At 32.9% G+C, this 21,464-nt stretch overlaps 1 protein-coding gene across 3 annotated transcripts in view; it reads left to right on the top strand.

Annotated features, from left to right (window-relative positions):
• Positions 1 to 21,464, top strand: part of LOC129033834 (contactin-6) — a 319,503-nt gene that overhangs the window by 268,001 nt on the left and 30,038 nt on the right. For all 3 annotated transcript variants that reach the window (XM_063661824.1, XM_054482896.2, XM_063661825.1), the window contains exon 12: positions 7,650 to 7,777. In XM_063661824.1, the coding sequence (XP_063517894.1) occupies positions 7,650 to 7,777 (128 nt within the window). The remainder of the gene's footprint in view (positions 1 to 7,649; positions 7,778 to 21,464) is intronic.

Here is a 21,464-nt window from a genome sequence, read left to right as displayed (position 1 = left end):
ACTCACACAACTCTTCCCCGAAAATAAATATTTGTGTTCTTTCGCCAAAGTCAGACCAAATAAAAGAGATGAATATAATATTTAACAGTCCTTTCTATAAATTTTCCTGAATTTTTTGATATGTGTTTCCTCTTGTTCAGAACTGATTAACAATTGTCTGTGCCTGTGCTTTGCTGAAAATGTAATCTACATTACTTGGTACAGTGGCCAGATTTAGATTTGTTTCCTCTGGTCTCGATCGTGTCTCTCTTGAGACAGTACTTCATTTTCACTTCATCTCTGTCTCTTTTGCTTTTTTTCATTTTTGCTACATTGATGATCTTATAAGGAATGATAAATTAGGTTTTCATTAATCCATTGATTAAATCTTTGAATTTTGCCTGGACAGGGGTATCGGATATTCTCTGTGTATAACTACTTATGTACAATGACTTTTTTTACTTTTTTTTTTTTTTTTTTGAGACAGGATCTCACTTAGTCCACCAGGCTGTAGTGCAGTGACACAATCTTGGCCTACTGCAACCTCCAACTCCCGGGCTCAAGTGATTCTCCCACCTCAGCCTCCTGAATAGCTGAAATTACAGGCACGAACCACCATACCCGGCTAATTTTTGTATTTTCAGTACAGACGGGGTTTCACCATATTGGCCAGTCTGGTCTCGAACTCTTGACCTCAAGTGATTCGCCCACCCTGGCCTCCCAGTGTGCTGGGATTACAGGCATGAACCACCATGCCCAGCCATAGAATTACTTATAATTAAAGTGACTGACATAAAATGATGGAAAGGACAACCTTTATTTTGATTTAAATGAGCAAACTTTGTAATTTACTTGTTTGTAGATTGACTTCTTATGTGGTTTGTTAAAATAAGAAATTTTTAAAAGATAGCTTATTAAATGACAGTGACATTAGCATAGATATTACACATTAACTATAATAATCGGGTGCAAAAATCATTAAAATGCAATATTAATATTTAATCTAAAACAGATTACAGTGGGACATTTTACCACAATATCAGTATTTGATCTAAAATAGATTCCAGTGGGAGATTTTACCTAAAATTTAAATTGTGAACAGGAAGAATTTATACCCACATTTCTAGTTCTTATCTAACTCATTTTAATAAAATCAATTTTACATTTTCCAAATATCAGTAAAATTAGAGAGTCAATTAAAATTTCATGGTCTACAGCATTATCTTTAGACAGAACTGGAAGCAATACTCCAGTTAATAATCTTACTATAAAAATAGCAGTATTGCTCTAGTTTCAGCAATAAGAAATTATAATTGCCCAATGACCTAATTCTTTTTTTTTTTTTTAGTTTAAGAAATTTAGCTATTTCTAATCCTCTTTGTCCTCAAACTTTGTACTAAGTTATGGTTGATACCAAACAAAAAATCTGGAGCATTTCTTATTTTCTATTCACACCTTGGAATCTACATGTACAGATCTGTTTTCTGTATGTAAATAAATTAAGGATTGGGTAGATATTAGATTTGCTATAGTGACAAAAAAGGATGTGAATGTTAATCTCTATTGTATTGAAATAGTTAATTATGAACAGGTATTAGTTCATGCAATGCAGGTGCTATGGTTTGGATATGGATTGTCCCCACTAAAACTCATACTGAAATTTTATCTTCCATGTGGCAGTTTTGGGAGGTGGAGCCTGTTTGGGCCTTGGGGACAGATCCCTCCTTAATAGATTAATGCCCTCCCTCTTGGGTGAGTGAGTTCTTGCTCTCTTGAGAATAGATTTGCTCCTGCTAGAGAGTGTTTTAAAAAGAGTCTGGCTTCTTCAGTCTCTCTCTCTTACTTCCCCTCTTGCCATGTGACCTCTTTGCACACACCAGTTTCTTTCTGCTTTTTGCCATGAGTTGAAGCAGGCTGAGAACCTCACCAGCTGCAGCTGCCCAACCGTGAACCTTCCAGTCACCAGATTCACAAGCCAAATAAACCATTTTTCTTTATAAATTACTGAGTCTCAGGGAGTCTGATATAGCAACACTAAATGGACTAAGACACCAGAAAAACGAGGGTAAAAACATTCCGCATTAGTCTCGATGTAGTTCCTTAAAGTAACACAAAGTTTGATGCACATGCTGCAGGTAAAGAAGCCCTCCAAGTGGATTTGATGTGATGCTTCTCCTTCCTGGTGTTCTATTCATAACGACCCATCAAATAGAAGGTAATAGGTATAAAGTCAGGGAAATGGGTAGGACATCTGTTACTTTTGTTTTCTGTGTATACTACCTACCTTCCCTGACAGTAGGAAGATTAAAATGTCACATGTTCAACTGTTCTTAAAAAATCTGCCTTCAACTTATCAGTTAACCTTGAAATATTTATATGTTATTGGCTTAGTTTTGTACATGTTCTATATTCTAAAGCCAGTATAAAATCTACCCAGTGTCATTTAACTGTCAGACACAGCTCGTTCTTCTGAATTTTGACTCATAATGCATTAGAGGAATTGCATGGTACAATATAAACACTATAAATTTTTCTATTAGTTGAATGGTCATACTATATCTACACATACAAATGCTTTTAAATTCTAATTTTACAGAACATTTTAAATGCAAATGCTGTAATCAGTGATTTAATTATCTAAACAGAATACTGAGGTTTGGTAATTTGGGGAAAATTTTTCTATTTAATTGTGTGAACAGTTAAAATATTCTAATTAAGTGGATATTAGAGAATAAAGACATGAGAGAAATGGTGTTATCACTAAACTTATTGAGGAAATAAGGAAGAAACATACCAACACTGTAAGTCAAATGTCAGAATTTGGTGATGCCAAAACCAAGGAGAGTCTAGGGACTGATAACCAGAGCTTAGTTAAAGCCACATAACATAATTCTGAGTCCAGCCATAGGCAAGAATTTTAAGACGACATTAGGCATGAGCAACAAACAGAGTGAGAATCAGAAATAGTAACTGGAGTCTTTTGGAGGAGAGAAAATGTCAAATATTAATATCAGCTAAGAATAAGAATTAGATTAATATCTAGCATTTAATTAACTTTTACAACAATCACATTATCATTCCTAAAATAAAAATTAGAGCATTGTAGATCAAAAAGATTAAGTAGCTAAGAACACAGACAAGAGGTTGCATGAATTCAAGGAAGGGTTTTAAGCAGTGAAACTTAATGCTGAGGACAGTTTTGCTGGCATTAGACTCCTTTCAAAAAGCCCAGTATATAGTTCTCAGGCCTCTGTTCAAAATGCAGTGTGATAAAACAATTTCTTCTCTCCTTGTTGTTTATTCCTCATGGAGTTATAGATGTGCCTACATTCTTAGGCAGGGTGAGAAATCAGTTCATTAAAAGCCTACCTATTGACTGCTAATGGAGTCAGGTACAGTGCTAAGCATTTTGAACTATTTATATCAATTAATCCTCATGACTCTGTGACACGGGTAATATTAGTATTTCTATGCTATAGACAAAAAAAAAAAAAAAAAAAAAAAGGACTTGGGCCATTAATTAACTTGGCCCAGTAACACAAAAATCAAATGTTGGGATTCAGATTCGGTCATAAGTAGTTTGACCTCAAAGCCCAAGTTTTTATCCACTCTGCTAATTACACCATAATTGCACAGGATGGCACAAGAAAAGAAGAAAAATAATCCTTAGTATTAGCATGACCATTATTAGTATCTCACATGTTAAGATATCTATGGTTAAAACTCTCTTCCGTAGCAGGGGGATGGATTTAAGCCTGTCTTTAAGATGCCACATAAACTAAGAATCTTGAGAAAATGCACATACATGTACACACACAAATGTTCCACCACATTTTAGAGAGTTATTAGACTCTGAAGGTCAGATTTTAAATCTTCAATATTAAAGGTCTTTCTATGCAAATAAAATTATACATATATATACACACACATATGTACGTGCACGTATAGCTTAAATTTATGCTGCTTTTAGTAACTCTGCTATTAATAAACTATGTTTTGGAAATGAACTGAAAGGGAACGTGCTAAAATAAGTGTTTTCTGGTCTAAAGAAAGATGTGGTTAGAATCTGAGCCCTCCGCCATCTAGTGGGTACCTTGAGTCACTTATTGCTTCTCTTTATGCCTGTTTCCTGATTTATAAAATAGGGGTGCAAACAATACCTAGCCCAGAAGTTTGTCTTAAGCATTCGATGAGTTGACATTTATTACACACTTACTAGAGGGCCTGTGCAGAGCCAGCTCCCTATAATATGTCATAACCTCCATAAATTTATAACTATGAGTTTTAATATGGAAAAGAGCACCTTTAACATCTAACACTTTTTATTTTCACATCCCCATTGTAACACCTAACATACTGTTTCAAACACAGTAGACATTTAGTAAGTATTTGCTGATTAAGAAGGAAAAAATATCTTAACATTGCTTCACTTTCAATCATGCATTTAAACTGCTATTGAATTTTTGGAAGTCTTTCCATCATTTCATGGTGCTCACAAATTTCCACACATATTTTTATGATTCATTATATATTAGTAGTATTACTTCAACCTTAAATCCTCATATAATAATATACATATCATATGTAATCATGGTATTACCTTCTGCTTTTTTCCCTATAACTATATGCTTTTTACTAATTATTCATGCAAATCTCTACTTTTATTATCAGAATATTTTTCCTGTTTTTTACAGATAGCCAAGCTTATCTATACTTCTGGCTGTGGTTTTTTTTTTGTTGTTGTTGTTTTTTTAATGCCAGAGAAGCGTATATGCAAATGAAGGTAGAATATTTTAATATCGTTCATTGATATGTTATTACCAATCCTTGAGATAAAGTATCTTTTTTGCATATTCTAAAAGAAGAATAGAAAAAAATCAGTCTCTCTCTATGAATGTTACCAAAACCATCAATTAAAATGTTCCAGTTAATTCTTACATGTGCATTTTGCCTTATCTGAAAATGCCAATTGCTCAGTACAATTTGATCTTCACTGAGTGTTCCTTCTTTTTGCTTTTTTAAAATCATTTCTGCTAAGACGTGTTTAGATATGTTAAAAAAGTGGAAATTCTTACTTTTATAGTTTTTGTTTAAGTTTTTTCTTAATAAAATTAAGACAATGATCAGGTTGTTTGATTCTGTTTATATTGTCACGAGATTAATTTTTTACTATATTTTAATATCTCATTAATTAAAGGAGAAATCTAAGTGATACATTCAAATATCTGTACTATTTGTTATGCCATAAAATCTTTAGTTATGATTAAATCTTTGAATTTCTATATCCTAGATCAAGAGAGAGAACTTTTAAAGTTTATTTTAATAAATCATAAATCAATTTGGTTACTAGTTTGGTTATTTTTATAAAACATTTAAAATATATGTTATTATTCTTTTATAAATTATTTTCATAAGATCATAAGTAAGATGTAGTCTTACTTTGAAGTAAAGAAAAAATTTTCAGATTAAAGTTTAATAGTAAATTGATCAGTATTTCTCAAACTTTATTGTACATGCTAGTCACTGTATGTACTACAGTGCATAGGGTGTCTTGTGAAAATGTGGTTTGATTCATTAGGTCTGGGATAAGACCACATTTTGAGGAGTAAACACATGGAGTATCTTTAGGGCATCTAGTGATGACTCTGCTGAAACTTCTTGGACCATATAATTAACATGCAGAATTATTTTACTAAACGTAAGGCAAAGTAATGGTTCTGGAAAAAGCGTGAGTACTAAGATAATTAGATATAACTTCATTCTCTGCTACTTAGCTAGTTAGTCTAGGGCAGATTTTAACTTTTCTTAGTTTGCTCTCTCAGTGCCTTAAACAGTAGTAAGCACTTAAGAAATATCGATGTATTGATTAGGATTTCATAGAAATAATCAGCCTCAATGATGGCAATTTCAACTCAATTTAGCAAACATTGAAGACCTACTGAGCCTGAAAGGGGTAGTATACTCAGGGTACCACTGCACACTTGAATTATTCCTTTCTGGAAGTTATGTGAAAAATTATATGAAACATAAACATTGGCATTGACTTAGTGGCTGGAAAATTTGCTTGGTGGCCTTTAGATATCAGCAGACATATCATTTCTGTCATGTGTTTTTTATTGGCCAATAGTTCAGGTTTCTGTGTTGCTCAAAATTCCTAGTTATTCCTAAATGTTAGGGGTAGATGCACCCAAAACCTTCTCACATTTACTTCTTCTAATTGAAATCAGATAAAGAATTATATTTGGCCTGAGTTTGATGCATTAGAGAATAGTTTTGTTACTCTATCAATAATGGCATAATTCAATTGTTAATGTAAATTGGGATCTAGTACACTAGACATCTCAGAAATTAAATAAGACATTAAATGTCTGCTATGGGAGAATACTCTAAGATAATGACTTTAAAAAATCTGATTACATGCCATGGAACATTCTAAATTCAGATGTGTCTCCTTCCACTCGCTGATAACAGAATTTGGAATCTGTTATTAATAATAAATCCAACGTCAGAAGCTGGCTTCCTACAAATTGTCGTTGGCTGGTATTCTCTGTATTTCAAATTGAGTAATTAATTATATTAGCTACATTTCGTGTTATACGTATATTAGAAACAACGATATGTTTGCAATGCAGCAAATACTATTTTGTTATTGTTAATGGATATGGCATGCATGCAAATTGTCTAGCCTTTCTTGCCTTTAAAACTGTTATTAAAAATTAGTACGTTGTCACATATTTTGATACAATCTTGACTACCTACTAATGTTTTTAAAAGGTTGATAACTACATTTGTAAGACATAAAATATGGTAGCCTAAAATTGGATGAATGCTTTTGTTTTTACATTTTTTCAGTCTCTTCTTATTACATTTGATGGTGAATTTTTCAGGGAATGAATCTCGGGGTTTTTTTTTTTTTTCTGATTTCAGTGGCATTGTGCTTTAGACTATGCTAGAGTTTCAGAGAAAATTTAATATGGATTATTTTATGAAAGATGGGAACTTCTTTAGCAGATGAACCTCCTTTTTGTACTCTCTCTTTTAGGAATATTAATTTTAATTCATAATTAACCATGAAGCCTTATTCTTTCTACTCCTTCCTTCCTCTTTTTGATGGGATAGGCCACATAATAAGCATGGCCCTGTGGCCATGGAACCATAGAGCTAGTTTCTTCAACTCATCAGCGCTGGCAAATACTGTTATGGTTCAACACCCTGTTCTGTGGCCACAGAAAATGCTAAGACAGACCAAGTTTAAAAAGACACAGATTAATTGTGAAAATTAGCTTGCATTTCTCCTAAGCCAAGTTCAATTTTCACCAGTGAGTTGACTTTGGAAAATACACAGTAAATGGTTGCATTTCTTATTCATCAAGCAACTTGACATTATACTACCAAGCACTGATTTTATTTTTAATATGCTTTGAAATCGACAATAATTCAAGTTATAGAATAATAATTATCAATATCGTGTCAGAATAAAAGCAAATGCCATTTACTCTAATATGTAGACTCAGATAGCTCACAATGAAGAACAGAATAATAGGAAAGGAATAAATTCATATTATCACATACACCCATGATTTTAGTAAAGTTTTAAAATAAAAATAAGCACTTATGATTTACCAATGTTAAAGAGCCTTACTTCTATTAATGATGTATTTTCTTTTTAGAATATTTCTCTTGGAGGATGGCAGCCTCAAGATATATAATATTACCAGGTCAGATGCTGGATCATATACATGCATAGCCACAAATCAGTTTGGCACTACAAAGAACACTGGCAGCCTCATTGTAAAAGGTATCATATTATTTTCATTTGTGCTTGATGAACATTGTAAATATGCAGGCATATTATGACTTGTATTACGGTATCAAACCTGTACCATAAATAATTGTATATGTAACATTGTTGATTTCACAATTTATTTAAGAGATCCATTACCGTACTCATTAATAACATGCACACTTTGCCAGTGGGATACCATGGTAGATGTGAATACTTTGGCAACTGAAAATGCTGTCAGAGTGTAATTAGAGTTAAAACCTACACCTAAATTATTTGGCTTTTTACATAAGCCTTAATGTTAGGGGCCATGGATGTTTTGATAAAGTCACTGGATAACATTCTTTTGGTCAAATATCTTTCAGAATCTTTATTTTTATATGAAATATTTACATGTATATAAGGCTACCAAATACATAACTAGCTAATTTGTTTATATAACTCCAGGTACAAAACTAATGAAATGCAGGGTCACAACCTTTAGTAAGCAGTTCTTTTCAAAGAGAAAAAATTAAAATCTATGTGAATCATTATTATATTTTCATCACAGTAAGCAGATAAACTCATAAAATTTATAGAGATAAATTCTATACTTTACTTTTAAGATTTCTAAATCAATATCAATCCAAATGTTCCTACATTTATCACCAAGGACATAATTAATATTAGAAGTATCTATTCCCTTTCTTTGCTGCTTTATTTTGTTGAATCTCAGCTCATAAAACTAGTGTGTTTACTGGAAGCCGTATCACTTCTATCATTTCATTGCCTCCTGGATGATAAAAATGGCTCTCTTGATAAAGCAGTTTAAGCGGCTAATTAAGCCCAAATGATTAAAATCAGCATTTGGTGCTTTCTCATCTTTTCCATTAAAATAAATATATTCAATAAAAAGTAGTTAGCTGCTACACTTCAACCATCATTTAAAATATCTCAAGGAAAATAAACACCCACCTTTGAGCCTGGAAGATATTTCTGCCAACTTGTCTCAAGCGTGTTACATTATGGCGACAATTGTCTGAAACATTCTGAGGAAATGTGACTGATAAAACTTGATGTGTCAAAATCCAACCAGTGTGACATATTTTGAAAAACTTCTCTTCCTTAAGATTGTCATCAATTTTTAAGACAGAGATGGACTTAAGTGTTTCAAGATAGATGTTATGGCTATATTTAAGAACAGACTATTTCTCCAGCAAATTTTTGGCAATACTCAGACCCTGAAAAATGTGAATGCTTTATATTTGAAAAAGTAACAAGTTCAGTAAGGGGAAAAAAAAGAGATTTATTGTATCATTTCAAATTAAGAAGGTGTAGGTAGTATGCACTAATTTTATTACAGCAGAAGATTAAAATGTGGTGAAGGATAAAAAGGCATTGCAGTTAAATCTTTTAGGTATGGAAAAATCCAGAGGGCATTAAAACGTGAAATAGAAAGGATAGAAAACATCAGCAGTAGCAATGTAGTTTTTAAAAGAAAGTTTCTTTAGAATACTGGTGATCTGGGAGCAGGGCCAATGGTTTTGCTGCTAAAATACAATGATGGGGATTCCTTCACTCTGGAGGATGAGAAAAACAAAAGTTAATGGTAGATTGAACTGAATGAATATGCACTCTTCCTCCAGTGTTTCTTAAACCTTTGACATCATAATACTCACAGTCCACTAATAATTGATGAAAGAAAAGTAAAAGGTGACGGCTAACAAAAATATTAACTGAGAAACTCGGAAGCCACTGGACTGCATTCTGGATGTAACATTTGCATATGTAATATAGCCATGTTTAATGTGTAATATAGCCATGTTTTCTGCAAGTTAGTTTCCTAGTACTTATGATGGAAATAAGTTTATCTACGCTTTCAAGTATTCCATAAATCTAACCATAATCCCCAGCTACTCTGCTCTTTCCATAAGTAAAACAATAATTAATCAAGATAGCTCAGTTAAAAAAAAAAAGCCTGACTTACGTTTTTGTTTGTTCATTTCTAGTGCTCTTTGGTGAGGTTGTTGAAACAAAATTATCCCACTACACGTTCCTTGTTACCTTAATCAGTTCCACTCTTTCTTCTTCTGTATCACTTTTTATCTTCTTACAAACTGTATAACTGACTTATTTATTATGTTTATTTTTTTTTTGTCTTTTCTTCCCTTCTAGAACAGAAGCATAAAGAGGGCAGGGATTTTTGTTTTAATCAATGATGAATCATAAGTCCTAGAACATTGCCGGGAACTGTATGTGCCCAATAAATATTTATTGATTTAATAAAATGTTATTATCTTATACAGCTTAGTTCATAGGGATACTTTTCATACTGGCTTCCTTGCTCTAAAATCTGACAGTTTTCAATTTTTCAGGGTCTGAGCTTCTTAGGACACTTGGCAAAAAAAGAACATCAAAGAAAAAAACCAAACTTTTTACATGCATTCACTTTCTAATTGTAGGGTTTGTAATCTTTTATTTCTGACAGACATCAATCACCTCACTCTCCTAAGGGGGGCTACAAGCCTGAACCTACATCGAAATCCAAAAATTTGTGAAGAGAATTCATTGTTTTGGTATTTCTAGCACAGTACAGGAGAATAACTTACATATACAAAAAGGGTACATGCTAACATAACTGATGTCACTATGCATGATTATCAAGTTACTTTCATGCATTTACGCCTAGTAATGGAAAGGAAATTTTGCTATATTTTAACCTTCATGACATATCCACATCCCATTTTAAGTGGATTTTGGGGTCTTTTGTTTCTTTGTCATTAACAAGAACTATCCTATGCAATATAAACATGTACATACTTAACCACACAAATATATATAAATAAAATAAACACAAAATGTGTGTACAGTATGAAGAAAAACAGCCTTAGAAACGTTGCTTTATTATTTATCTGTAATGTTTAATCTTTATGAAATTGTGTGACTGTCATACAAGCACAGTTCTAAGTCTATTATTACCATGTCCTCTTAACTAGACTGTTATCTCTAATTCCCTTTTATGTAAAAATGTTGAAGACATCACTGCCAAGGAATTATTATTTTATAACCTACAAATTTGAAGGCTAGCATAGGAAAAAATTATAATAGTGTACATCAATTCAACCATTTTCTTGACTATTGGGTGTATAGTCATCTGGTTGTTTGTTAAGATGGCTTAATAGTTGTGTATATGTGTATGTGTATTTTCTCATCAGTAATATTCATATGATTGCTGTTACAGAATCAAATATAATTTTGTTTCTCAAGCCAAAATCAGTGTATAGTGACCTTAAGAGTAATAGAGTGTTAAGGAGCAAATGAGAAATTTTAGTAAAGCTGGAAAAACAATCATCTCCCTTCGAATTTACTTATCAGCCTCAGTCATGCAAGAAATGTTGTTGTTAGATAACATGGAAAAGATAATAGTTACAAGAGTCAGATATTTTCCAGCTTAGTTTTTAGCTGATATGGCTTATCTGTGTTAAGAGGATTCTGAAGTTGTCTGCACTGTATGTTGTTGGAAATTTCTATTTCACTAATACAGCAGGGTAAGGCGATTTTCCATTCAAACATTGTGAGTGCAATTAGCAGCAGCCTTTCCAGCGCCTCAGAAGATGCTCAGTATAATTTAAGGACATGTTTCATAGGCACAAACAAGGAATCAAAAGGAAAGAGAGTTTAAGTGTTTTCATTTGGAGGACTAAGATTAAAATTACAATGTGTACATACACTAAGAGGTATATGAAAATCACATAAAAAGGGAAATTATTTGATCTGGCATTTGGAAAATTATTAAAAAGCAGAGTAACAGCAGGTTATAAAAATGATCTTGTTTGCAGGCAACATTTGTTTTTGTTTCCCCACTGGAGAAGTTTTGGATGTTCAATTATAGGCCTCATTGCTTCAGTGTTACTTTCAACTGAAATGTCGGAACTTGGAAAAGCATATCTAATGTGCAAATTAAGTTTATTGCTGCTCATTTAGTTGTTTATTCTTTGTGATAGAAGTCTTTATTATACCAGCATTACAGAGTGGCCTATCCATTTTCTCCAGCAAAATGATACGGCTCTAAGTTTACTAAGAGAAATGCCCAAGATATGTAGATAATTGGAGGCTTTGTGGCTCTAAAAGGCAGTTTGAAGGATTTGAGGTATCAAGCTTAGCTTTATCGACAAGTCCAGCTTGATTGAGTAGACTGAAAGTACAATTTCAGAGAAATGACAAGATGTATTGGAATACATTTGTCATATCGTAGTACTTGAAAACACCAGAGAAGTCTCCAGTAGCACTAAAATCTCCCCAAAAATGTTCAATTCCACAGGCCACTTTCCTACACAGAATGACTGAAAGCATTTCAACAGAATGAACATTTGATTTAAAAATTAGTGACGGTAAAAATTACTTTCAAGGTGAGAAAATATATAATGAGTTATTATATTGGTCAGATGAAAAATTTTCCCGTTCCAATATTGAAAGTGATGTTGCGCGAATTATTGAAACTTGAATACTACAATCTCTTCAAGTAAAAATGTAAAAACAAGCAAAAACACGCATCAATTTAAGCAAGCCCACTAAGATCAATGTTATCTTGGTCTTCATGACAATTTAGTTCACAATCTTTTTTAAAATGCAGCATATGTCACTCAGATTAAATTACCACATATGACATACAGCTGTGTTTTTTCTTAATGTATATTTTACAAAATATAATGTAAAGGATAGATGTTAATACAGTATAGGTTTTACCATTTTTTCAAGATATTTTTACTGCATAGTTTAAACCTATTATTGGTCAAAGTTTTGTTGTGTTTAATTATGATAAAAATAGGGGGTGTATAGCTAGTGGTTTATGCGAGTTGAACGAGACCAGACACAGAAGAGTATAGAACTCTTACTGAAGTGGTTAATGCACAGCCTCTGGAATTATATTAACCTGCCATTACTAACTAACGTGGAAATTGACGGCTTAGTTTTTATTGTTATTCATCTTGTTTTCTTTATTATTATTATTCATTACTATTTGTTAAATACATTCTCTGTCCTAGGCACCATGATAGGTTCTTTGTGTATATCATCTCATTTTAACTTTCAGAGTAATGCTTTGAAGCAGATATTATTATCTCAACTTTATACAAGGGAGATTGAGGAATAGTTTGCTAAAACCACAAGGTCCCTGCATTAGTAAGTGGCAGAACTTTTGCTTTCCTTCTTTTCCATCTTCCAACAAATGTACATATTAAAAAATGCATGAGACAGTTTTACATGACAAAGTCCAGCAGGAATAAATTCAAAGTCCAGCAGGAATAAAAGTATAGTAACATGCAGATATTAGTACTTCCTCCTAAATATCGCAGCCTTCATTCATTACAGTGCAATTTTATATGTACATTTTTATATGTAAAAATTCATTCGAGTGCAATATTTATGTGCATTTACATTTTATTATATGTAAATTTTAATGTATGATCACTAAATTTTGAAAATGGCATTTGTAACCCAAAACACACAATATATAGAACATTATTATCATCCAACGTCTAGAACTTTTTTTATGTCACTTAATCCTTGTTCCTACTACACTCCTAGAAGCAGCTACTGTAATAATTTTCTCACCATAGATTTCATTCAAAGGCTATCTTATATTGTGTATTCTTTTGTGTTTGGTCTCATTCATACAGTATAAACCACTAGCTATCCATCTCCTATTTTTATTAAAATAAAAAAAAAACTTCAACCGATACGTTTATTCTGCAGGTAACTAAATACATATATACATGTATGTATATATAAATCTCAAACTATTAAGTCTTTTTGATCTCTAGTTTCCCGCCCAAATCTGCAAACACTTGTGCTTACTTGTTTCTTGAGTTTTTAGTTAAGAATTGGAAATTTAGTAAATTTACCTTGACTCTATTCTGACCCTAAAAGAAGCAATTAGGCAACTCTTCTTCTTAGGCATTCTATCTCTAAATTAGCTCAGTGGTCGCTTATGCTCTAGGGCCATTTTTTTTTTTTTTAGGAATAAAGTGTGTCATTAAGATGGAAAAGACTTCCCCAGAAGCGAGCTATGTTTTCAGTCTCTGGATCCTGAATACTCAAGCAAGTTGTTACCAAATGCTTTCAAGTCCAAAAGAGGAATGGGGTTGAAGGGCGTGGAAAAGGGGAAAAAATAATCACATGAATCAAACTTAGCCTTATCCTCTTTTTCTGGGTGTTATTTTCTCATTTTGACTCCCCTCATCCCAACATGAAACATTCAGAAGAAAATATCATTTGTATTAGGGCCTATTGACAGACACAATAAAAATTTCTACTTTCATCTTCTACAAAACTACAGGCTGGGTGTGGTGGCTCATGCCTGTAATCTCAGCACTTTGAAAGGCTGAGGTGGGAGGATTGCTTGAGACCAGGAGTTCAAGACCATAGCAAGAACATTATCTCTACTAAAAATAAGAAAAATTAGTAAGGCATGGTGACATATGCCTGTTGTCCCAGCTACTTGGGAAGCTGAGTTGGAAGGATCACTTGAGCTCAGAAATTCAAGATTGCAGTGAGCTATGATCATGCCACTGCACTCCAGCCTAGGCAACACAGCAAGATCCTGTCTCAAAAAAAGTCCCCCAAAACAAAAAAGCTACAGAAGTCTTCTATTGTATAATTCACTACAGCCAGCATGAAGTTACTATTGGAGAATAGTCGGAATGAACACTATCTATTTATAAGAAATATAAATATGATGCCATAAATATGTAGTCACTGTCTATTATGTACTAATAGCTTTGAAACAGAGTAGTTGTCATATCTAATTTATTACGCAGATTCTACAGTGCATGTTCTGTTTAAATAGATGTCAGGCCCTGCTTTGACTATTTGTTAATATAAAAGATCTGTGTTTTACATTTTACATTATTATTTGCTAGGGAAATAGGGTAACATTGCATGTTTTCTCATTTAGACATCTCAACTTTTACACAATGCTTTCTTTAGACTGGTTCTTCATTTGTTTCTTTTAATCTGGGGTTCTCAGTAGTCTTTTAATATTTATTCCAAACCATTTAAATGTTGAAATAGTAGATAAATGAGTAATGGTACCTGAAGGTAAATTGGGATATATTGACCATGATTACTTTATGCATTGAAATTAAATTTTACTCTGTGGTGAAATATGATAAATGCTGCATGTAGATTTTAATCTTTAGATACACATGTGTGAGCAGATAATCATGCACTTGTCTAAGAGGATATAAAACATTTTAGACTTATGGATTATATTTGCAAAAAGGAAAAGCTTATTAACTAAAGACTAAAAACTCCTTTATTTCTGGCTTGCTAGACCTGGAGAAATAAAGACCCCATCACACCAATTTCCTTGTTTGTTTGCCTGCTTTTCTCTGTCCAAGGTTTATTTCAGAGTATAAGCTTTGATTTTCCTGTGTTTGCTTTCCCTTCTTTTGTTCGTTTGCTTAGTTTTCTATGGACTTGCCAATAATTCATTTCCCAAATCTATCTCAATAGTCTCCCTTCAATATCAGCCTGCGCTGTGTGTTGACGCTCCATTGCCTAACTTCATGCCTTTCTGTTGCTTAACATACTCCCTCATTTTGGTTGATGAAATCTTCCAGTGGATTTTTGAGAAATAATCCAAGAGAAATACAATTTTTTTAAATCTTTCATGTTTGAAAATGCCTTTATTCTATGTTTACATTTTATTAGTGGTTTAGTTTGAAATAGAATTCTAGATTGGAAGGCATTATTTCTCAGAAATTTTGAGCTGTTACTCTGCTCTGAAAGCCTAAACCTTTTTGATTTCTAATCTGTTGTTTGTGACATCTTTTCCCTCCTGTTCTCTAGAATTCTGTCTTCTCCAATGTTTGACAATTTCAAGATAATGTGTCATGTTTTAAATCTGTTATCAACCATTACAGTGGGCATTTGGCAGGCTTTGTCACTGCAGAAACCATACTTCTTGGTCCTAAAATATCTTTCTGAATAATTTAATATTTTATTCCATTCCTTTTCCTAAAAGCCCTGTTATTTAAATGTTATATTTTCTAAACTGGTAGTCTAGTTTATAGTTATATTCATCTATATGTATGTATATAAACATACATGTATATTCTATACACATTCTATATATTCTATATACATGTATGTATACACGTATTTTTTTTTCTCTCTTAGTCTTCATTTTATAGCTGTACCTACCCTTTGTATCTCATCCAGTTTTATGTTTTAAAATATTATCTGTAAGTTAATTCCCAAACTCAAATCAAGCTAATTCCAGCTCAGATATTTCTCTTTAATCCCCAAATTCAACAGCCTATTTTATCATCTTCACTTACAAATTTGCTATATCCTAACCTTGAACTCCTGATTCTTACTCCCCAAATTTGTTTCTACTGTCTTCTTTCTCCACTATATTAATGACAGTCTGCACTGACAGTTGTTTAGACCAAATCCTTGAGATTATTTTTGATTTTTTTCTTTTATTCAAACCCCATATTCAATTGCCCCAAAATGGTTTCAGCTTCAAGGAACATACAGAATCTAACCACTTCTCACCACTTCAATGACCAAACTTTAAGCCATGCCATCTCTTTCCCAGAGTATAGTTATAGCACAGAATGGCTCAACAAGGATGACTTTTGTCTCCCAGGGGACATTGGCAAAATATGCAAATATTTTTGGTTTTCACAACTGAAGGGTCTTACCCAACCCCACCCGCTGCCTTGCACCACACACACGCTAAACCCACCCCTTGACACACACAAGAAAAAATTATTTGGACCAACTCTTCATAAATGTTAAGCTTGGAAACCCAGTAATAGCTTCAAAAGTATTTGTCCTAATTCTTTGTTTCCCTTCTAGAAGCTACAATGTTCCTATTAAAATATAGGCAAGATTTTGTCACTCTTAGGATTGAAATCTTCTAATGGTTCTTCCATTCAGTTTTGTTCCTTTTGTTCAGCATTCGTACTGATGTATAATTTGGAATAAGGTAAGGGTGCAATACTAATTAAATGGTTTTCAATAGATGATTGAATAAACAATTAGTATATTTCTATGTTAGGAATCTCGACTTCTGTCCAAAATTATACTTAATTTCTTTCTCTAACTGACATCAATTATCATACTCTTCCAGCTATTATCTAAAAACCTGCTGATAAATGGCCTAAATACTTTTACCAACACACTTAATCTATTATGAAACATTAATAATAATGGAGAATAATCTGTCTTAACTAGTTGAAGTAAGCTTATCACACCAACCTCCCACTGATGTTCACCACAAATATTGTTAAAATATTTAAAAATGAACAAAAACAGTTATTTCAAGGAATTGTGACAACAGCCAAGGTGTTTGCAACATGAGGTGCAGAAGCCTGGAGAAAACAAAAGCACAGAGAGGTGAGCCCCACATTCCCTGCTGTTTTTCTTCTCAGAAATTTGCCAATTCCTAAGCAGTATAAATCAGGAATGAAGAAACCAAACAGAAAGTAGAAAACATCTCAGCAGAAATTTTGGTAGACTTACAGTGAAAGGGAGACACAAATAGAAGTTCAGAATAAACCAAATAGAATGAGGTCTGCTAAGCAGCTCAACCTTGAGTCAGGACATCTGAAGGACTATGTCCTAGTAAGAAACAAAACAAAACAAAATAAAATTGACCAGGACTTAAAATGACTAAGATCCAAACTCAATTCATATCAGTTTCAGACCAGCTTCTGGCTATTTTTCTAATTGCATGCTTGAAAAAGTAAATCTTCCCAGTACAAATATAACACTATAAAATCATTTATATTTTTGATCCACAATGTCTAGCATTCAATAAAATGTTACTAGGAATAACTGGAGCTATGACCAAATGACCAAAACTCAGAGAAAAAAACAGACAATAGTAACAGGTCACAGTGATAGAAATATTGAAGTTCTCAGACAAGGGCTTTAAAATAATTTTGATTAATATATTAAAAAATAGATGACAAGATGGAGAATTTCAGAAAGGAAATGGCATCTGTTAAAACTCCAGTGGAAGGTCTAGAACTGACAATTGCAAGTGCTAACATTAAAAACACAATACATTGATTTAACACAAGAATAGATATAACAGAAAGAGGATTAGTAAAGGGGAGGATGTGTGAATAGAAAATATCTAAGCTGCAACATGGAGAGAGAATAAAATGGGAAAGACAGAAAGTATCATAAGGAAAAAATGGAATATAGTGAATAACTTTTAACATATATAAAATTGTTGTTCCAAAAGGAGCAGAGAGGAGAGAAAGAAAATTAGGCATGAGCAATATTTGAAGAAATATTTGCCAGATATTTTTTAAAAACTGAAAATGATAATAAGTATCCAATTCAAGAAATTATGTGAGTCCCAATTCAGACAAATGCAAAGGAAAGCCTAGCTAAGCACACAGTAGCAAAACTAAAGGAAAAAAAATCAGATAAAAAAGATACATTAAGTCAAAAAAACAAGACTAGCAGTTGATATAACAAAGAAAAAAGGAACCCAGAAGAAAATGAAATGACATTTTTAATGCGCTAAAGACAATACCAATAAGAATTCTATCCCTATTTAAAAATCCCCCCAAATACAGACAAAATGAAGATGCTTTCAAACAAACAAAACCTGAGAGAATCCCCATCACTTAAAAAATAAAAATTTCATATATTTAAGGTGTACAACACCTTAAATGTTTGACCTACTTATGTGTGATAAAATGGTTACTATACTAAGCAACTTAACTTATGCATTTCCTCACATAGCTGCCTCTTTTGTGTGTGTTTCTGTGATGAGAACACCTGAAGTCTAAACTCTTGGAAAGTTCTCAGTATACAATACAGTATTTATGATACACTATACAGATATATATATACAGATAACTGTATCATTGTGCTGTGCATTCTATCTCTAGACTTATTTATTCTACATAACAATAACTTTGTACCTTTTAACCAGCATCTCCCATTTTCCTCACTTTTCTGCTCTGAGTGACCACCATTCTACTATCTATTTCTATGTATTTGACTTTTTTTGATGCCACCTATAAGTTAGATCATACAGGATTTTTCTTTTTGTGCCTGGCTTACTTCACCTAGCATAGTTCTTTCAGATTCATCTATGTTGTTGCAAATGGTAGTATCTCCTTCTTTTATAGAGCTGAATAATATCCCGTTGTGTATACATATCACAATTTCTTTATCCATTCATCCATTGATGGACACTAGGTGATCTCCATATCTTAACTATCATGAATACTGCTGCAATGAACATGTGAGTGCAGATATTCCTTTGACTATTGATTTTATTTTCTTTGATATGTATCCACAAGAGGGATTACTGGGTTGTATGGTATCTCTATTTTTAATTTTAGGGAAACCTCTATAGTGTTTTCCATAATAGCTCTACCAGTAAATATTCCCACCAACAGTATGTAAGAGTTCCCTTTTTCCACACCCTAGATAACAGTTATCTCTTGTCTTTTTGACAATAGCCATCCTAACAGGTGTGATGTGACATCTCATCATGGTTTAGATTTGCATTTGCCTAATGATTAATGATGTTGAGCACATTTTCACATACCTGTTGGCCATTTTTATGTCTTCTTTGGAAAACTGTCTATTTAATTAAGTTTCTACAGTTAGAAGGAAAACTGTGTAGATAGAGGAAGTAATAAAGAGCAGTGGAAAGGACTAATATCTTAATATGTAGCATAATTTGAGATTCTGATGAATTCATTAGAAAAAAGACCAATTTTTAAAAGTATTTATTTCTAGACGTCACAAGTTAACTAGTGAGAGAAAATATAAGAGAATTTTGTCACCTGTTTGAAGTGCTATTTATATACTAGTTTACTTTATATTGATTTCTTAGCAACATTTTCTATAATGTCATAGATGAATAAAGGAAGAGCCCCATGTTTGTACAGAAGGAAGAGTTTGATAATTTTTCTTACACTTTTGTCTATCCTTTGAGAGGAGTTTATAACTTCAGAAACACCTTAGCAGTTCTTATTCTGAAAAGTGACATTGATAAGTTTCAACTGAGCTGAAGGAAAAAAAAAACAAAACAAACAAACAAAATAATATTTTCTGTATGGTCAGGAAAGACGAATTATACATTTAACTGCCATCTCCTTGCTTCTAAAAATGTAGTTAGAGATCATGAAATGTAAGAGTGTATTTACTTGGCCATTGATATAGAGAAGCAGTCCCATTTTTAAGTGTTTAAAGAAATCACAACAAATGATCCTGACATAAGTTTGGATGTAATTAGTCTTCATGTCTGCTGGGGTCCCCATAACTAAAATGCATTCTGGAAACATCATTGGCTATTATGAAATGTGAATTTGAGTAAGGCTATTCATCAAAAGCATCACATTATATATTCTATTATTCTTCTTAAGAATAGGACTGCTAGATGAAGCTGTTTTTATATAATAACTTTTACCTCACTGACAGAGATTGAAAATGGTAAATATTAAAATTCTGTGATTTTACAAACTCTTCATGAATGATTGTCATTTATATTTAGGGCAGTCTTCAAGAAGTGGCTCGTTCTTATGATTTCAGAAAGTGAATGAGAAATGTTCCTCCCTATTCTGTATGTAAATATTCACTCTCCCCCAACATGTTCTTCCTTTTATTATTGAAAATTGCAAGCACACACAGAAGTAGAGGTGATAGTATAAGAAACTCTCATGTATACATCACTCAGAGTCAATAGAAGGCAACTTTTAGAGAATTTTGGACAATATATTTTATATTTGAATGTTTCTTAAATAGAAATTTCAGGTTCAAGTTTTAAAAACTAAGGGAACATTTGTCAAAGCATGGTCTCTGGACTAACTATATCAAAATCAAGTGGAGAAGCCTGATAAAAGGACATATTCAAGGTCTAGACATACTGAATCAGTATTTCTGGTGCAAGCTGAGGAATTCACATTTTGAACAAATGCTCAGGAAATTCTTACACATGTTAAAATTTTAAAACCACTAGATCAGACTTCCTACAAATGGCTAAGGAATATGCAAGAAGAATAGAATGACATGAAATGAAAGCGAATAAGTAACCCTTTGTTTTGTTTGAAAAGACTTAAAGAATCTCAAATTTTTACAAACGATAGAGTCTAGCATAGTCAATTTTCCTCCTTTTTAATTTGTTATAATTCAGGCCCTAAAGATCTCACCGATCCATAAATACCGAGAAGTGTTTCAGTGTCAATGAGCCTCAAGTAACTGCAGCTACTCTACTGGTACATATGCACTCTTAGGAAATGAGTAGAATATAGGATCTGAGTGGTTTGAAGAAATCTCTCAGATGCTTGAGTTTCTTAAGAATTTAAGGTGTATTTGATGAAGGAATTAATGGACTGAAGCCCCTATTCTTTCCACAAAGTAGCATGAATAGTTTTGTATATTTCAACTGTGCAAGCACCACTCTCCCAGTCCCTGCAAGTGTGATTTTGGTCTCTGTGGGGTATTTGTGTTAGTGCTGGGGCTGAGGCTGCACATGGCTGTAGAATGAACTCTTTGAGAGAGCAATCAATGACCTCATGGCTATTAGACAGCCATCTGCACAGGATGAGGACAGGTCTGCCTGTGGTGTGTGGAGAGGATACCGCAGTTAAAAATGTTCTTGTCCAAGCACCTCTTCACCCACACAGGAGGCTACTCCCAGGAGGAACTACGCATCCCCTTTTTCTGGATAATAAGC

This window comes from Pongo pygmaeus, chromosome 2 (genome assembly GCF_028885625.2).
Source record: "Pongo pygmaeus isolate AG05252 chromosome 2, NHGRI_mPonPyg2-v2.0_pri, whole genome shotgun sequence".
Lineage (NCBI taxonomy): Eukaryota > Metazoa > Chordata > Mammalia > Primates > Hominidae > Pongo > Pongo pygmaeus.
Note: the sequence above shows the minus strand (reverse complement) of the source record. Positions and strands in the feature narration are given on the sequence as shown.